The 19,091-nt window shown below is 53.9% G+C and overlaps 1 protein-coding gene across 1 annotated transcript; it reads right to left on the reverse strand.

Moving 5' to 3' along the window:
* Positions 1–16: 16 nt before the first annotated feature.
* ELP6 (elongator acetyltransferase complex subunit 6) lies at positions 17–18,074 on the reverse strand. The gene is made up of 7 exons (XM_042802138.1): positions 17,968–18,074; positions 13,818–13,896; positions 11,401–11,471; positions 4,725–4,852; positions 2,756–2,948; positions 1,253–1,399; positions 17–693 (listed from the first exon to the last, which is right to left on the reverse strand). The coding sequence occupies exons 1-7, from the start codon at positions 18,019–18,021 to the stop codon at positions 565–567; spliced, it is 801 nt and encodes a 266-aa protein (XP_042658072.1). The 5' UTR covers positions 18,022–18,074; the 3' UTR covers positions 17–564.
* Positions 18,075–19,091: the final 1,017 nt, after the last annotated feature.

Raw genomic sequence — 19,091 nt, forward strand, 5'->3', positions numbered from 1 at the left:
GTGAGGGGCTTAGACGTGTAGCTGTAGATCTTTTAATTGCGTGGAAGCTGGGAATTGAGCAAATCTCTCCCGTGCCAGAGCTGGGAGAAAGGTAAGGATTGCAACACGCTGCCAGACCATCCCTGCCTCCACCTGCTCTGCGTCACCTCGCGAATCGCCAGCGGGAGGGTGGGGTGATCCCTCCAAGCAGCAGCGCTTGGCACAGCCCTTCGGAACGGGAGGGAAAAGGTGAGGCACGCCCAGCCCGTGGGGCATCCCCCCTGCTTGTACTGACACGCTCTAAGGGCCATTCTTGCAAGTTTTTGCTCTTCTTCCTGGCCTGCGTAGGCTGGGAATGGGGAGGGAGGACAGAGGCATGCAGCAAGCTCTGGGCAGGCTAATCCCCTCGTTGGCATGCAGTTCAACACGCGTCTAAGCTTCCCTTGCGGGTCGCTTTGCTGCACGGCTCCTGGAAGGCACCGGTGAAGCAGTCAGGCTGGTTTGGTGGCACGTCCAGGTCTGGAGGTACCAGCCTCCCCGGCCCCACTCCGCGTTGCTCTTGTAGCCCCACACGGCATCGAGGCATCACAGGACTGCAGCCGACAGCCCTCTTGCAAAAAAGGTGACGTTCTTGTCCTGGATCTTATACTGGTAGATCTGGACGAGATCCTGCTCCGCTGTCAGCTCCAAGGACACTCTCCTAATTATTTTAATCTGCAAAGGGAAAGGAACAGGAATATCATCCCTTTGGCTGCCCCAATCACAGCATCCTCACCCCCCCACGCCTCTTGTTGGCCTGCAGGGAAGAGGGATCACTGATTAAAAAAATCCATCACACAGCTGTAACCAACCCCCTTGGAAGCAGCCCCCGATGAGACGCCACGCAGCAACCAGACCCCAGTAACCCAGCCCAGAAGAGATCGCTGCAAGCCAGGCTGGGATCCACCAACACGATAGTTTGGGGAAGCTTCCCAGGAACTAGCAATTTTTCTTGGCCATTATCCCGGGGTGGGAGTACAAACCCTTTCCAGCTTCCAGAGATGGGGCAGGCCCCGGGTTGCAGGATGTCCCTGAACAGCCCGGGCGCCCCAGGCAGATCCTGGCAACCACAGCAAGGCTGCTCGTTCGTCCTCAGGCATGCTGCAGACCAGGCTGGCCCTGGGCTGTCTCTCACGGGGCAGATGGAGCACACCCCACCTACCCTCGGGCCTGTGGGCAGCGTTATCTGTGACATGACCGTGTGCCACCTCTCTGCGCTCTCCCGGGGGGTTACCTGCCCGTGAACATCCTTGCAGAAGCCGGTCGCCAGCCCCTCCACCCACAGGATCAGGTCACTGTGATGACACAGGGAGTTCACAACCAGTTCGTTTTCCTCGTCTTCCGAATCCTCGTTGCTGTGAACCAGCACCACGATGTTTCCCTGGAAGGAGAGCACCAGACGGTGATGAGCCCCTGGCTGCTCCTAATCTGCTCAGGGTAAGGAAGGGAAGATAACATCTGGAGCTTCACAAATGCCCTGCTAACTAAGCTACTCAGACATCCCCCAGCACAGCTGCTGGTTCTGAGCTAAGGTCCACTGGGAAAATAAACAGCAGATACATACATAAAACTCTGAAACAGCTTCCCGTATATACATTGTATTTACATACACACACACTCATATATATATAACACACAGCCTAAAAATACATCCAGCCTTTGTTACAAGACAGCTGTCTAGTTAAACCAGTCTGTCTAGCCATGCAAATGGCAGCTCTGAATGAATTCAGAACAGCTAAATAAAGACGTGACCGACCGGCCACAGCCAGAGCTGTGATGCTCGAACCTTCACAGCTCTGGCAAGAAGCAAAGAGCTCCCCAGCGCAACGCTGGCTCTATTAAAAACACATCCCAAGAGTCTCTGCCTCAGCCCATGCAGGTCACCAAGGACTTAAAATAACATGAAATTCCCAATCAATTAAAATGTACTTTTAAAGCTTCAGAACATCTTAGACAGAAATATAAACATGTTAGCATGATTTATCATCTTTTTTAGCTGTTTTGGAGGTAAATATTCTCAGCGAGCAGAATATCCCTTGTCAGCATTTCCAGCGCAAACACCCTGGCACTATATGAAGTGGAGGATAACAAAACCTGACACCATTTATTTTATTTCTCACTCAAGCAGAGAGAGAAGTGGCCAGGGTGGGGGACGCCACAATGTAAATAGCAAAGGATGGCTGGGACTGATTTTTGGCAGTGGTGCTCTCAGAGGTTAGCACATCACTGGGGAGAGCTTTGTAGAAGTGCTGCATCATCACACATCCTTAGAAACCAGCCGGTACACACACAGCAAGGCCAAAGAGTGGTGGAAGCAGCGACTCACGTTCCCTCCAAGTGTGCCTTCATCTCTGTCTCCTGCAAGACCCACCAGCCCCTCAATACCTTCATAATCCCCTTCCTTCCCTGCCCGCCCACAAACATGGATGTGAGCAGAGAACTCTGGAGGGCGAGGAGCAGCAAGAAACAGTATTTTACCCCTCAAGTCCCTGCTCACATGTCAGGGACAGAGAGAGCCCTTCTCTGGGCAGCACCTCCCGGGAAACCAGCTGCAAAGGACCCTACACGGGTTCTCCAGGGACTAACACAACACCCTGAGTGTGGCCCTAGAGCAGTGACTTTGGGCAGCCAAAGCCTTTCAACACCTCCTCACGCACAGGTGGAAAAAGAAAGCCAGGCTTTGCTGCAGAGGCTGCCGGCACAGGTAGCGTGCAGGACGCTGGGTGCGGAGCAGTACCTTCAGCTGGGAGCACACCGTGACCCTGCAGTAGTGGATGAAGTCCAGCACGGCCACTGGCGTGGCGCCCAGGCTGAGCAGGACGCTGAGGTCATCCACCAGCAGCACGGGGCCCTCCCAGGAGTCGCCGCCGGTGGGACTCAGGGACGTCCGGACGAACTCAAACAAGGCTTTGAGGTCGGAAGCGCTCTCACTGAAAAAGGAGGAAATCTCAACGGGTTTGCCCCACGCGCACGTTGTGCATCCCCCCTCCTCACCCACTGACCCAACGCGGGGAATGCCAGCCTGTGCCCTCCCTGCTGTGACAGTCACCAGGACTTGCACTTCCCTACAGCCACAGCTCCTTTGCTTGCTTGAATGTGGTGAAACCTTCCTGCCCTGCTCCAGGGATCAAAGAACAGTTTGGGTGGGAAGGGACCTCAAAGCCCCCCCAGTGCCCCCCCCTGCCCAGGGCAGGGCCCCCTTCCCCCAGCCCAGGGGGCTCCCAGCCCCGTCCAACCTGGCCTTGAACCCTTCCAGGGAGGGGGCACCCACAGCTGCTCTGGGCACCCTGGGCCAGCGCCTCACCCCCCGCACAGGGAACAATTTCTGCCTTACATCTCACCTAAATCTGCCCTCTGACAGCTTAAACCCGTCCCCCCTCGTCCTACCCCCACACCCCCTGATCTAGAGTCCCCCCCCACCTCCCCTGTCCCCCCTTTAAGCCCTGGGAGGCCGCTCGAAGGGCTCCCCGGAGCCTTCTCTTCTCCAGGCTGAACCCCCCCAACTCTCTCAGCCCGGCCCCCCAGGGGAGCTGCTCCAGCCCCCCCAGCATCTCCGTGGCCTCCTCTGGCCCCGCTCGAGCAGCTCCGGGTCCTTCTGCTGTTGGGGGCCCCCGAGCTGGCCCCAGCACTGCAGGGGGGTCTCCCCAGAGCAGAGCAGAGGGGGAGAATCCCCTCCCTGGCCCTGCTGCCCCCCCTGCTCTGGCTGCAGCCCAGGGCACGGGTGGGTTCTGGGCTGCCAGCGCACGGGGCTGCCTCACGGGCAGTTTTCCCCCCCCCAGCACCCCCAGTCCCTCTCCTTGGGGCTGCTCTCCAGCCACCCCTCGAGGGCCCAGCCTGGGTCTGTGCTGGGGATTGCCCCGACCCACGGGCAGCACCTTGCCCTCGGCCTTGCTGAACTCCAGGAGGTTCACATGAGCCCACTTCTTGAGCTTATCTAGCGTTTGATCCTGTTGCACCCCACCTACACCCACTCACCCAGACCCAAAGGGCTGCACGGCCCTGCAGCACAGGGGTCTGTGGGGTGTCAGAACCTGCCCTGGATCTCACCAAAGGCCCATCTACCCCAGCACAAGTCTGAAACAGCAGGGAAGCAGGAGCATAGAGGAACAGAGCAAGTACGTGGCCATCCTTGCCCAGAGGCTGCTTCACTCAGAGGTGGTATCTTCCAATTTAGCAGCCCTCAGTGGATTTTTTCTATCAAATCATCAGTGACATGGAGAAAGTGAAGTGGGAATAAATATGAAAGCCAGCATGGTTAAAGCAACACTTATCATGGATGAGAACAGAACTCAGAAAAAATAATAAAAAAAGGAATAAAACTGCTTGGATAGAGTTTTATTTGACACAAACCTGCTGAGTGTTGAAATAAATTTTCTCTAGACCTGTAACATGCTTAGCAATGAGGATGGGGACGGAAATTGCCCTAAAATGATGGAGAAAGGGGAGAGAATCCCTCTCCAAGCAGCCAGGAGACACAGGGCAGGATAAGCACAGCAATGTGCACGGCGCTGACACTTCTCTTCACTTACATGTCCAGCTACCGAGTCCTTGGGCCCCCGAGGGAAGCCCAAAGGGAGCTGGGTCTCAGCCGTGGGCTTGCTGCTGCTCTCAGTGTTGGCTGCAGTGGCAGGGGACACGAGAAGGGAAAAGATCTGTGCTAGGGGCCCTGCTGAGCCCCAGCAGAACCACCAACTGCTCCCATTTACCTTATAAATTGAAGAGGACTGGGCTGCCCAGACTGCTCCTCCTCTCCAAACAAGAGATCAAGGCAGGACTTAAGGCCTTCCAAGAAGACAAGCTGTCCCCGTTCTTTGGCAGCTGTCAGGCTGACTCCCTCGAGAGAGGAAAAACATGATGTTGTAGAGCAAACAGCTTTGGAGAAAGGGTGCAAACAGAACCAAGCAAACTGACAGCCAATTTTTATCAAGTCTTCTCTAAACGTGCTAATAAAGTCAGTGCTTCAGTGAGTCCTGCACAGGGGATGAGACAGGCAGTTCCATTACACACACTGTTAGACACATTCGGTCTCCTGTATTTTGCCAGGAGATCTAAAAAAACCCACTGTGATTTGGGGCCTCAAACATCCTGGAACTGCTCCTGGGAAGACAGCCTCGTTGCATGGGAGGAAAAACAGGGAGAAGATGGGTACAGGCTTCTCCAAGCTGCCCCAAGGACCCTGCTGTGAGCAATTTCCTCACCTTCCCTTCTTGGGTGGCGAAAACCTATGTTTTTATCTCCAAATCATCACTGTGGCAGGAATGACTCACCCGAGCGAGGCACAGCCTGGGTCTGGAGAACACTGTGAATTGGGCACCCCAATGCTCACACAACGCCTGGGAGAGAGCAGCCTGGCCGGGGCTCCCAGGGGAAGCAGCCTCAGCCCCGACTCCCCTTCGGAGAAAGAAAGAGGGACCACGAGAAACTGCCTGGGGCTGCGACTCAAACTCAAGCCAAGATTTCCAGCGCTCATCCCTGCTTCACAATGAGGCTCACTTCGAGAGCCACGTGCTGGGCACGTCCAGCCCCAACACAGAAAGCCCTGGCAGAGTTGCAGTGGACACACAGAAGACCCCAACTGGAAATCTAGCTCATGATCTCCTGTCTCATCCTCCTTTCTTTCCTCAGCAAAGGCTACTTTTGCTAACCCTTCTATAGCTCCTCAGCTTACTGCATCAGTCCACCTTTCATGAGAAAATTTAGTACCTCTTACTGGCATGATCATACAAAGATATCTCATGCGCACGATCTCCAAACCTCGGCCAAACTGTACATTTCCCAGTAGGAAGAAGTGCAAATTTGCTCAGCCTTCCAGTGTGGGTTGCTTCCCACATTTCACAATGGGACTGTGATTTCTTAAAATGGAACCAAGGAGCATTAACGCCAAGATTCGCAGCCTGGAAGTAGGGCTGTTGTGCAACGCAGCAGGTAGGTGGACAAGATGGTGAGATAGCTGGTTTACAAAGTGCTCGGGAAGGTTTAGCTCAATGCAGTGTTGCTTGACAGGCAGGACCGGTGAGCCAGAGGCAGGGAACCAGAAGCAAGGATCCTGAGAAAGCAGTTCCCATATTCTCCGAGAGAAGACATCCCTTCGGGATGCCGCGAGACTCTGAACCCTCCAAAGGCTGAGCAGGACTGGTCAGAACAGAGGTAAGTCCTAGAGCAGGAGCAGGAGCCCTTACCTGAAGCCAGGACTGGTTTCTGCCTGAACACTGGAAGAGGCACACACCAGTCAGCAGCACTGACCAGGAACTTTTTAAGCATCACAGAAAATACAGATTTTTACTTATTTCCTAAGCAATGGTGCTGGGAGCTGCAGGACACTTGAGCACAGAGTCTGAGCTGCCCAGCAAGAGGAAGGCTCGTAGCAGCCCAGGACCTCGAGCACTGAACAGGGCGCTCTGCTTGGCACTGTCCCCACACCTTTTGAAAAGCCCTTGGAAGTTTCCCAAGCACTTCTCAGTCCTCACGACATCCCCGAGAGCCACCACGCTCTTACCTGGAAGTGCCAACATTTTAAAGCCCCCCTTTTTCTTATCTTTTTTTAATTAAAAAAGATGTAAAGCCACACCTTAAGCATCTGATCAATGAGACAATCCCTACCAAGGGCTGGGCCCAGCTGCTCTGTGAGCCTAAGCATTTCCACATGAGGATTTCCAGAGAGAAGTTCTCAGCAGACAAGGAAGAGGTCCTTTCCACAAAGATTAACCCAGAGCTCTGCCAAGGCTTATCAGTTGCCACGCGTTCAGTGCTAATGAGAGGAAAGACAGATTTCCACTGCTTTCCCTCCCCGCTGAAATGCGAGGGGGAGGGATCCATTCACCAGGGCTGCTGCCAGAAAACAACAGATCAGAGGCAACGTCTTCCATCGCGGCCACGGGATGCTTTGGCACGCAGAGGCTACGCTGGGGTGAAGGCTGTCTGACGTGTGCCCACCTCAGATCCAGTTTTTAAATCAGCCCTGAGCTTGCTCTTCCACACGTGCTTCTGGGAGGAAACTGGTCCCACCTGCCACAAAAAGCTCCGGGAAGGAGAGCTTCAGGCGAGGCACCAGCCGGCACTTTTGGCACACGTCCCTTTTGTTTTCAAGCACCTTCTCAACATTGCAACACGCTCTTGCCTCACCTCATCCATTTTGTCTCCTCTCTCTTCCCCTTCTCCCAGGCAAGCCAGGAGCAGCAATTCCCATGAATGGGAATCTTGCAGAGCATGAGGCCCTTCGCTCTCTCTGCCACACCATCCGCCAGCCCCGAGCCCAGCAGAGGCTGATATGGGCTGTGGGCAGAGGGACTCGGCTTTTGCAGGAGATATTTGCTCACTAAAACCATGCCAGAAAGCAGGGCAGGAACAGAGAGCTAAGGGAAGCCTCTTGGGAAATTGCAAGCACACACGGTGGAAAAATTTCTAGGCAAGGACAGAGGAACCTTTATGTGGCAGGCCAGGAGCAGGAAACAGCCGGCAAATACCTGATGTGTCATAAAACAGGGCTGGGTGTCATGGCAGTCTCACCAACCTCATCCCCTTGTGAATTTTTGGAGTCCACAGGACTCAGCACTTGCTGAAATGCTTTGTTACAGCAGTGGCTAAATTCACTATTAATGTCAATAACCTCGAAACTGATTTTAGCTTTGCTTCAGCCATTTCCTTCCACACGCACAAACTCTCTATACTTCAGATCAGCAAGAAAACGGTGTCCCCTCTTTAAAATACCCAGCAGCTTGGTGCTGTTAACACCAGAGCCTGCCGGGGTGACAAAGAGAAGAGCCACAGCACAACAGGAAGGCAGCCAGGGGCAGTGTGCTTGTGGGTCAAACCAGGGATTGGAGCCCCTCAGGGCCATGACGCTCCTGGGTGGATCCAGTAAGTCCAGTCTCATTTTCCAACTGGGGAACCAGGTCCCAAAGAGACAGCACTGGAGACCTGGACTCGCCCCACTGCAGTCATCTGCCACGGCAAACCTCTGCTTGTCTCCCAGCTGGGAGCCTGCCCGATGTAATCTCTGGAAGCAGTACAGGATGCGTCAGGACAGCTCGGAGAAGGTGGAAAAAGCGCTCAAAATGGCCAACGGCACCTTCCTGCCTGCGACAGACACCACACACGTCCCTCCTGCAGAGCCACGGTGCTGCAGAGCACCCAAACAGCGCGCGTTACCAGCCCTGAAAGCTTTCATTATCTCACAGCACCACGCTCCATTATCACCGGGAGCACACAGACATTTATCTCTGGCAATCTGTCATTTATCGATCAAGCCCAGAAATGCCTCTGAAACAGCAGCTCAGCGTGACTGGAGCTGCGGGCTCCGCAACAGAGCACAATTGTTCTCGTCCGTCCGGGGTGCTGCCAGCCGGGCAGCGTGGCAGCCCACCAGCACTGACGTCCCTTCAAACCAGAACCGCCGCTGGCCGTTTCATAAAGGAAAGCAAAATATTTGCAGGAGAGAACTAGTAATGGAGCGTGCGAGGCAGCGGTCATTAGCTCAAAGAGTGAACACGGCCGTGGTACAAAGGGCGACGATCTGTGATCAGGCAGCTGGCCAAGGTCTCTTCTCTAGTACAACTACCTGCAGGGAAAGCAGAGGTGACCAGATGTCCTCTGGTCTGTGATCTCAGCGCTATGGCAGGGGACAGGGAAGCAGGCAAGAGGGAGACCAAACGGGCACAAATATGTTTTTCCTTTAAAACAAAACAAACGTTGTACAAATGAGGGTGGGAACACCAATCTGGCGAGCTGCCCTGGTGCCATTAGCCTTGCTGTGGCCCAGCATGTTCTCTACAAGGTCATGACAAATAACATTAACTGTCCCTTAAAATTAAGTGCAGATCCTCATGAAAAGAGCGGGATTTGCAGAAAAGGAAAAGTGCGAAGCCAGCGTTGCAGAGCCAGCACAGGCACAAAAACCCAGGGAAGCTTTTTCCTGAGCGTAAAAATACATCACTGCATTTAGCTAACTCATAAGGAACTGGTCCTGAACTGGTAAGATCTGGCAACACTGCGGGGAAGCAGCATGTAAGGTAAACATAACATCAACTATGTATAAATATTCCGTATATCACTATATATCAGGTGCTACAAGGACCAGATCCACAAAACATCACTGTAAAGGCTGCATAATATAACCCTGGCTCCAGGACCCTTCCTCCCAGGCCTGGGACACCCCATTCCCAGCAGAAACAGGAGCATCCCTAAACTCTGAAGCTCTTCCAGCTGCAGTCTTTCCTAAGTGCATAATCTGCTAGGAATGATTATGCATGGGAGATTTAACCCATGGATGGGAGAACATAACAGAGGCGGCTGCCCACGGGCCAGATTCTTCCAAGCAGTTCCCAGAGGAACTACAGCCCGACCCCCTGCAACTCTCCTGGCCAACCCAGAGAGCCTGGCAGCTGGTCTTGAGCTCGCCACCGAGGAAGAGGAGGTGGGAAGGGAGCGGCCGGTCTTTTGGCAGAGCACACAGCTCACCTAACTGCAGCACGACACAGCTCTGAAATAGGGGTTTGGTGCAGCCACGTAAATGACATCCCAGCTGGTCTCTGCAGCAGCAAATTCTTAAGCAAGCCTAAGAGTGAAACTACCCTGCTAAAACCCACCTTTTACTGAGCCTGATGCGTCCATTCGGGCAAAGGAGGATTAAAGCAAAGACAAGACCTTATGGAAACTCAGACAGATATAAATAACTGATGTGACGACCTCCAACTCCTCAGAGCTTAGGGAGAATTCACACAAACCGACCACACAGGCACCTGTGGAGTTATAATGTAAGACTGACTCAGGTGTGAAACCAACGGGACAAGGACAGCTCACCGCTGTAGGCAAATGTAATCACTCCTCTGAACTCCCCTGGGCAAACTGTATTGTTCTTCTTATCACCTCCCTTCACGTCAGTAACCTTTCTGTGGAAGCATCAGACAGCAAATCATTTCAATTTGCATTGCACATGTGTTCCAGCTAATCCTCATGTTCTCTCCCTTCTCAGACTCTCCCACGAGGGAGATGACAACAGCACCTATTAAAAGCACACGCACAAGCTGTGCACCAGGAAATTTCACCACATTAGGAAACACACCAATAAACATGATTCTGCTTTTAGCGCAGGCAAGGATCCCATATTTAACAGCTGAATCTCCTACCTACACTGGTTGCTACGGCCCTTTTCCTGTCCCACTCAGCAAGTTCCCCCCAAAATTTCCTCCTCTCTGCAACACGAAGGCCAGGACGATTCAGTCCTCAGAGGCTGGTTTTTGCTCAACACTGGGGAATCTGCTCTGCAGGGGAAGAATCGCATGTTGAGTGTCTGCTTGTGAGTTAAAGCTCTGGGTGGAAATGGTTTGTTTGCTCAGTCCATTTTATTTACCTCAGGTCTGAGCTCTCCGACCACTGATCTCCTTTCAAAAGGTAAAAACTGACTAGTAAATAAAACACTATTGTTTAGTGAGCACCAAAACTCAACCCACATTTACAGTGGGGAGCACACCGTTTATTGCAATACCCAGTTCTTCAACACCTGAAAGTCTTTATAAGCAGCAGCACTGCAGGGATTGTCAGCAGCACCAGAGGAGGGAGGTCCAACGCAATCCCTCGCCCCTTCGGCCCTGGAAGGTCACCTGGACTTCCCAGCCCAAGCATTTCACATCTAAGCACTGTACAAAAAGCTGAGAGATGCAGTTTAAAGCCAGAGCTCAGACTGATTCGCTGACACTGGGAATGACCCTGCCTACTTTTGTTTCTCTGTTTCCTCATTTCAGCGTACATATAATCCTTGCCTGACTCAGCACGGGAAGAAAATCTGTAAGAACATACTCAGAGCTTGTGGCTCCTCAGAACAGCTCGAAGTGATGGCTTGATGCAGAGGCCAAAAAGAGGCGTACAGGTGTCCTTCCAAATCTACAGGTGATTCAGCCCAAGCACTCATCACAACGTAACCACAGGACAGAAGATAAAATCACCTCAGGAGCTCCGGTGCTGTGCAGCCAGTGCATCCTGCAGGCACACAGAGAGGCCCTAGGAACACAGACACCGTGGCATTTTGCTCCCCAGAGCACTAATGAAACTACATCTACCAGTCTGGGCCTGTCTGGGGAATGCTGATCTGCAGAAAACATTTCTAAGCACAAAGAAAGCAAGCAGCTGTTCTCTTGGGGACAGAGCCCTGCGGAGCTCGGGCAGTGAGACTCATAGCCAGGTTTTTGCCCTGTATCGCATCCCTTCTCCAGCAAGAAATGCTCTCTATTCCCTGCCACAGGAGGGAATAGACTGTCAATCCTGACTGTCCCCGTCAAGATCTGGAAACGTTTGCTCACATGCAATTCCTGTTCCCCGTTCTCATTCCTTTCCACCCAACAGAAACTACCTGGACCTGTAATTATTAACCTATGCCAAGAGACTTACCAGCTTCTGTGCGACGATGTTATAGTGACTGAAGGACTGGAGCAGGGCCACAAAGCAAACCTTACAGCCAGCTGGGTGAGAAGACGAAAAGACACATTATCATTTCAGTTTTTCAAGCTCCCATTATCAAAGCACATCAAACACAGCAGCCAGGGTACAAATATCTCTGGAAAGGCCTTGAAGCGAGACAGGTCTAAGCAGCCCCTCACTTGCTCGTGTGGCTGGGCTTTCCATTTTCACCTTTCTGTAGGATTTCCGCATGAGGGAAAATGTTAGTCAGTTTAAAAAGAAAGGAAAATAAGAAGGAAAAGATGACATAAAAAAAGTAGGAGGCCCCTTTTCTGTCTCGTGCCATCCTGCCCTGGGATCTCCTGGCACTGTTTGTTGGTATTACTGCAAGAAGGCCAACGGCCGACCGTGACACAAACTACTGAAACCACTGATGTGCCAAAAATTCTTATTTTGGCTCTTGTAGGGCAAGTGACCTTGACTGGAAAAACACACAGAACAAGCACTTTTGACAAAGACTCCACTAAAATGTGATTTTTGGAAAACCCGGCATGTGACAACCTGGCCCTATGGTTTGGGTAGGAACAAAATCAGTATTTGTTTCTCCCTGCCAGAGAGCAGGACATGGATTTCAAGTGGAACAAGTCAGTGGCCCCACTTGAACCTTCACCGACCCCTTGGGAGCTGCCAAAAGATTTGAGCATCAAGCAGGTACCTGGACAAGCTGGGGGTGCTACAGACCCAGAGTAGCTGGCACCCAGGTCCCCGGGTGGAAATGAGAAGGTGACAGCAAGCACACCAACCCTGGGATGCAGTAATAATCCCAAAGGGCTGCCCACCCACATGGGACAGTGAGATTTCTCACAGGCAGATGCGCAGCTCCGTGCAGCGCCCCCCAGGACAGTGCTGCAGGTCAGCACAGGAGCAGAGCCACAGGGGGGACACGGGCAGACCCTGAGGCCGTGCCTCGGCAGGGCTGTCCCTCTGAGCCCTTCACACTGCTAATAACCTGCCTTCCATGGGCTTTCCTGCAGTTTCACTCAGTTCCATTAATCACAGAATCATAGACTGGTTTGGGCTGGGAGGGACCTTAAAGCCCCTCCAGTGCCCCCCCCTGCCCCGGGCAGGGCCCCCTTCCCCCAGCCCAGGGGGCTCCCAGCCCCGTCCAACCTGGCCTTGAACCCTTCCAGGGAGGGGGCACCCACAGCTGCTCTGGGCACCCTGGGCCAGCGCCTCACCCCCCGCACAGGGAACAATTTCTGCCTTAGATCTCACCTAAATCTGCCCTTTGGCAGCTTAAAACCGTCCCCCCTCGTCCTACCCCCACCCCCTGACCCAGAGTCCCCCCCCACCTCTCCTGTCCCCCCTTTAAGCCCTGGGAGGCCGCTCGAAGGTCCCCCCGGAGCCTTCTCTTCTCCAGGCTGAACCCCCCCAACTCTCTCAGCCCGGCCCCCCAGGGGAGCTGCTCCAGCCCCCCCAGCATCTCCGTGGCCTCCTCTGGCCCCGCTCGAGCAGCTCCGGGTCCTTCTGCTGTTGGGGGCCCCCGAGCTGGCCCCAGCACTGCAGGGGGGTCTCCCCAGAGAGGAGCAGAGGGGGACAATCCCCTCCCTGGCCCTGCTGCCCCCCCTGCTCTGGCTGCAGCCCAGGGCACGGGTGGGTTCTGGGCTGCCAGCGCACGGGGCTGCCTCACGGGCAGTTTTCCCCCCACCAGCCCCCCCAGTCCCTCTCCTTGGGGCTGCTCTCCAGCCGCTCCTCGCCCAGCCTGGGTTTGTGCTTAAGTAAAACATTTTTTTAAAAATGGGGTAAAGCCATAGCTGAGGAAGTGGCCAGTTATGGGGGCAGGATGCTCTCAGCCCCACCACCTGCACAGCACTCTGAGCTAAGTTTCGAGTCTGATAGGTTTCAGATTTGCTGGACTGGCTGCTTTGCCAGCAGAAAGCTGAAAGAGTCCATGAGTCCAGCGCCCACTCCACAGGGGCTAGTAGATTACTCACAGGTGGAACTGTTAGCAAAAAAGCAATTAGGCAACTTGCCAGGCTCTTTGTTTCCTTACTCACTACCAGCCAACGGTTCCTGATATTTTTGATTACATTATAAAACATCTAGCCAGTGAAGGAATTACAGTCAGCACCTCACTGTCAGATGCCCATGTGATTTATTACAGCGTTCACCACACTAATGACGAAACAAGGTGCACAGATGTCACGGGATGTACCCGAGGATATAGAGCAACTCCCAAGAACAAGTCAGGACTGGGATCTGTAAATCCTGACCCCAAAGCTTTGCATTAATCCGAGGATGCCTCATGCTCTGCAAAACCAGCCTCTGCTCACACTTTACGCTGCAGGAACCTCCAAGGAACAGGCAAAGGGAAACCCTTGCCCTGGAGAGTCCTGCTGCTGACATACCTCTGAGGTAGAAGGAGAGGAAATGGTGCACTAGGAAGCTGCCATCCGTCCTGGTGTCTCGCAGCAGCGTGAATTTACCCTGAAAAAGAAGCAGTAAAATAACTTAACATAGGAAGACGAGGGCACAAATTGCTTCCAGTTCCATCTTGGTTGACAAAATGTCTGCTCAGGGTAGGGGAAGCAGCAGGTATTAGTCAGAGAAAGAAGCGGACAAGCAGCGCTCCAGCCACTTGTCCTCTTACACAGGGATGCTGGTGCTCCCTCTGGATACAGCCCATGGGCTGGCATCAGAAGATGTTGAGTTTGCTGCTTTCTGAAAGACTTGTCCACCAGTTACAAGCCCTTGCTCTAGTCCAAGACCCCAGCTGGAGCCCACCAAGAGCCACCTCCTCACACGGAAACGCCCGGCTGCTGCAGAGGACACCAACGAGCAGCACTGCGCTTCCCAGTGCTGGCACAGCCAGAGCAACCCACCTATTTGTGCCCCTGGAGCTGGACACCATCATCATGGATGGCTGTGAGCAATTTCCACCTCCCGGCTTCATCCCCCATCTCCTCCAATTCACAGTCATCTCCAAGTGGCACAGATGGCAGAGGGACACCAGCCACCCACTCTGTGCCCCATCTATTTTCCCAGTGCCATGGCCAGCATCACCTGTGCACTTAAAGTGGCAGCCCTGCTACAGCTGCTGCTCCTCCCGTCCCCAGGATTACCTCAAACATGCCACATTCAGAGCAGAAAACCTTATCATCAAAATATGTGTACTGGAGCAGAGCTCTCTGCACGAAGTATACACCTTGTTTTGATCATGCAGGAAATGAATTCCGTTCATCAGTGCATGCTTGTTATCAGTACCAGTCTCATCAAGGCATTTGTTTCCATTAAAACCTTAGTCAATATGTTTCTTTAATCAATACAAATCATAGAAGGACTGCTTTTAATCACAAAGGACTTATCAATGCTTTTTTTTTTTTTTCCCCAATCTTTTAGAAGAAAAGAAATAACCTTTTGCAGCAACAAGCAATCTACCCATAGGCAATTCACAAGTCATCAATCCGAATTAACTCCCCAGTGCCTAAAACATGTTATAAAGCAGCGTTAATGGAACGGCAAATATTGAACACGTCTGCAGGGAATGCAAAGCAGAAGCCAGGGTAGAGAAGCACAACTCTGCCTCAGCCACAGAGAGCTCTTTCCCACCCAAAAAAAAAAAGGGTTATGCCTCTGTGGCCATTAGAATAACAGGAGGCACCACTCTGGTGAGCATCTCACTGAGACGTACCCTCCACAGCTAAGCCTGGAGGAGTCTCAGGGTTCAAACAGCACAAGCTCAAACATGCAGTGGTTTATCTTCTGCACGACTCCATCCCCTTCAACTCCCCACGTCCCCACAACGGCCCTCTGCAAGAGCAGGCTGAATGCCACCCCGAGTCCCCTCCCTCGCCTGCTAGCTCCTGAAAGGCTCTCTCCTTTGCTCCCACATACACAGAGAACATGGCAGGATGTTTTAATTCAGAGCATACATTATTTCACTTTTTCAAACCTTCCAGTTAACAACCTTTAAATCCTGCCAACCCTCACTTTGCTGTCATGCAGCAGCTGCTTAGATAGCACTCAAAACTCTTCATTTCTGCTGCTTGGATGCCCAGCTAGCCAGGGGTGGAAATGGCCAAACTGTGCATCTCCAGAGGCAGCAGTTGCACCAAAGCGCAGACGGCAGAAGGAAGGCAGGCAACAACTCCCAGGCAACTCCAGCATCCTGCTTGTGGTCACAGAACTGCCCCAAAGCCTTTACTGACTCCAGAGCACTGGACACAAATGCAGGAATCGGGGTTCTACCAGTTGTGTTGACACAAGGAGGAAAGCACACAAAGCCAGCCGGAATCTGCGAGGCTTCCCAAGGTCTGCAGACCCCTGTGGTCACACTGTCTTCACGCAGGTCTATGCGCCTCTCGCACCCATCCCCACAGATGCCATATATCACATTGTTTAGCAAAAAAACAAAAAAAAAAAGGTCCCTGGTAGACCCGAGGGCGGGTGGCTTCCCCTTGCTGCCAGGCAAGAGGAATTCTCCTGCTGAGGAGTAGGTACATCCTGGCCTCACCAGCACCTTGTTTGCTGGCGTGCAGGAACCCCGTGGGCCCCGATTTGCCACCACAGGTGCACGGTCTGATCCCCTTCCCCCTTCCGCGCATCCTTCTCAAGCCCAGAAAGATGCTGCTGGGGATGAAGCACTTCCAAAGGCAAGCAGCACCTTCTCCACATGCCTGCCCCAGCCCATTGCCTCCACGCTCTGCTTTCACACTCTTTCCACCTGCAGGCTACAAGGCAGAGGCTGCAGCTACTTGTTAGAAAGTGCCAAAATCCCTTGGCAGGGCAGCAGCGGGTGTCACAAGCATTCAGCAGTGACATGTCAGATACACCCACACAGGCGGCAGCTTCATCCACCTACCAGCCCTGCAGTGAAGGCATTTGTCAGCACTTTGAAAACGGCACAAACCAACCGCGGAGACACAGAAATCGGGATGGCAGAGATGGAAAGAAGAAATTTGCAAAGAGCTGATGCTTTTTAAGCACAGTGGGACACCGATTTCCAGCCAGCCACGGCCAGATATCCCCGCACACCCCATGGACCGTGTCACCCAGCCTGCACGGCTCCGCGCAGCGATTGGCGACGCTGAGCGGCGCCGAGGGGGACTTGCAAAACAAGAATACTCGTGATTTACACCGGGTTAGTTCCATGTCGCAGCATACGAACTCAAATCTCCCAACCCTGGCACCAGGGAACACCGCTCGCTCTGCAGCCAGCCGTATTCTGGTGCTACACGACTGCCAGGCACCACGACAAACTGGAGCGCGTGGTGGGAGGTCCATGTCCCTGGCTGACGGGAGAGGAAGAGCCGACACAAACCTGAGGCAATTCCTCACGTGGAGGAGCCTTTGGTTCAGCTCCTCTGTCAGGTCCTGCCCAGGCTGCCAAGTCAAATCGCAGAATCTCCAGGCCCAATCTCCTTTTGGTCCTGCTTTCCTGAATCTCCTATTTGCATCCTGCCTCCGACACTGGGCTTGCAGGTGACAGCATCCCTGCTCATCCCACAGCTTCACCACCAAACCTGCCTCAGAGCACAGGCTCTGCTCTGCCAACCAACTCCACCAAGAGCTCCTCGCTTAGCATTTCACGTGTGTTAAAATCCCAGTCATCCACCCACAGGAAACACAGGGACTTGGGAGTTACACAGCCTCAATGTCAAGTCTATCCTTTATGAGGAGTGACACTGCTACCACCCAGCCTTAGCCAACCTCTACCAGGTTTGCTTCAAGCCCTGAGGACCTGATCTCCATCCATCAGCGCTCTCCTGGCTTCTCCCTGGCATTTCTTCCCCAGCCAACCAGCCCTGACCCGCTCCGGGCAGGCTGACAAGGAATTACCTCACCTGCATCTTCCAGCCCTGGGAGAAAGCTGCCCTACTCACATCATAAGCTCTACAGGCAGGAAAAGGCAGGAAACTCAACACTTACAATTATCACCCAAACCTGCTTTTATTATCTACCAGGAAAAACACGGAGTAATGTTTAACACAGGCATATTAACTTTTTACCTGAAGTGCTTCACAGCTCTTTTACCGGGCGAGGGTGTTTAGTTACAGCGTGATTTCATTAGCAACAAGAACTGCACGGATGAACTGAACGAATTTAGTGGCCTGAGGAAGAGAAACTTCTAGAACACACCACAGGGCCCGGAGGAGCGCTGGGCAGCGAGTCTGACCCTCCGGCTTTGCTGTTCTTCACATCACACAGGCACCCCCCAGGGCTGCGGGGGCAGGGCCCGTAGTGGCGGATACTGGAGCCACGGCCACGAAGGGCGGCGGGGAGCCAGGGCAGGGCCCAAAGGCCGTTAACGGCCCCGGGCGATGCGGAGGCCGCGGCCGCCGCCGCCGCCATGTCGCGCTCCCACCACCACCGCCGCCGCCGCTCCCAGCATGCACCGCGCGGCTCCCGGCGGGCAGCGCTGCCCGAACTACAGCTCCCAGCAAGCCCCGCGCGGGCCGTCTGCTTCGCCTTCGCCGCCGCCGCCGCCGCCGCCGCCGCCACGGCGGCCCCGCTCCCTCCCTCCCTCCCTCCCTCCCGCCCTCCCTCCCGCCCTCTCACCGCCTCCGGTCGCTGCGGGGAGGCGTTCAGCAGCTCGTTCAACTCCGCGAACATGGCGGGCTCCCCGGTGCCTGTGGCGGGGTGGGGGGAAGCGGTGCGGCCGCCGCGCATGCGCCGAGCGCAGCCGGACAGCGCCGCCTGCCGGCGGGGCGGGGAGCCGCGGGGGGGGGGGAATGTTCGCCGCCGCCCGCCATTTCCCGCCCACCCCCTCAGGGACCCGCCGGGATTTTGGGGCTTCACCGGCCGCCCTGTCCCACCCGGGACCCCGCGACGGGTCACGGATATCTCGGGGGGGGTCTTCCCCGCCTCCCCGGGCAAGTTGCGGCCGCGGTGGTGGGGCCTAGTGCCACGGCCTCCCTCGCTGGCCACCCTCCCCAGATACCCATGAGCTAAGATTATTAAACATTTCTGGAATGGAATTATTAAGATCAATTTAAAATGTTTTAACCACTGTGCAGCGGAACAAGTAGCTAATCTTTTCAGGAATAGTTAGAATAACTGTAGGATAAGGAACTCATCAATAATCTTAACCTGAGGTGGTTCGGCCTCATGGCATCAGGTGCAAAGAAACACAAAGATAAGGAAGCTGCAAATTAGCAGCAAAACCAGGGCAGGCCAGCCTGGAAGGACAAGATCTACGTGACCATAGGACTGCGCAGAAGTAAGGGTCAACTGGCAGTGAAGAAGACTACGAGCCTTCATCTAAAGACCCACCTGAAGACTCCCAACAGACATGCAAATGAAGCCAAGAATTCAGTCTCAAGACATTAACATGTGCTAATGAGTTCCCAGAAAAGTTATGATAAAAATACGATAAAAATGAAATTAATGTGGATGATTAAAGTCGTATAAATGCTTGTTGATTTTGTCTTTGGACACACGCATTAGGAGGAGCTGTCCCCTGTGTCTCTGGCGCTGTAGTAAAGAACGCCTGCTTTCTAAAACTCCAAAATTGCGTCTTAGCGAATTAATTACCGCTTTCGGGTAACACCCCCTCAGGCAGTGTGAGGGGGTGAGCAGCGTCGCTGGTCACCCTCACCCTGGTGCCCACCAGGAACTTCTCTGCCAGGGAGCGTCAGCTGGGCAGCCCCCCAACCCGTCCCGCTGCTTTGGGATCATCCTGC

Source organism: Tyto alba, unplaced genomic scaffold, assembly GCF_018691265.1.
Source record: "Tyto alba isolate M040663 unplaced genomic scaffold, T.alba_DEE_v4.0 Super-Scaffold_38, whole genome shotgun sequence".
NCBI classification, from domain to species: Eukaryota; Metazoa; Chordata; class Aves; order Strigiformes; family Tytonidae; genus Tyto; species Tyto alba.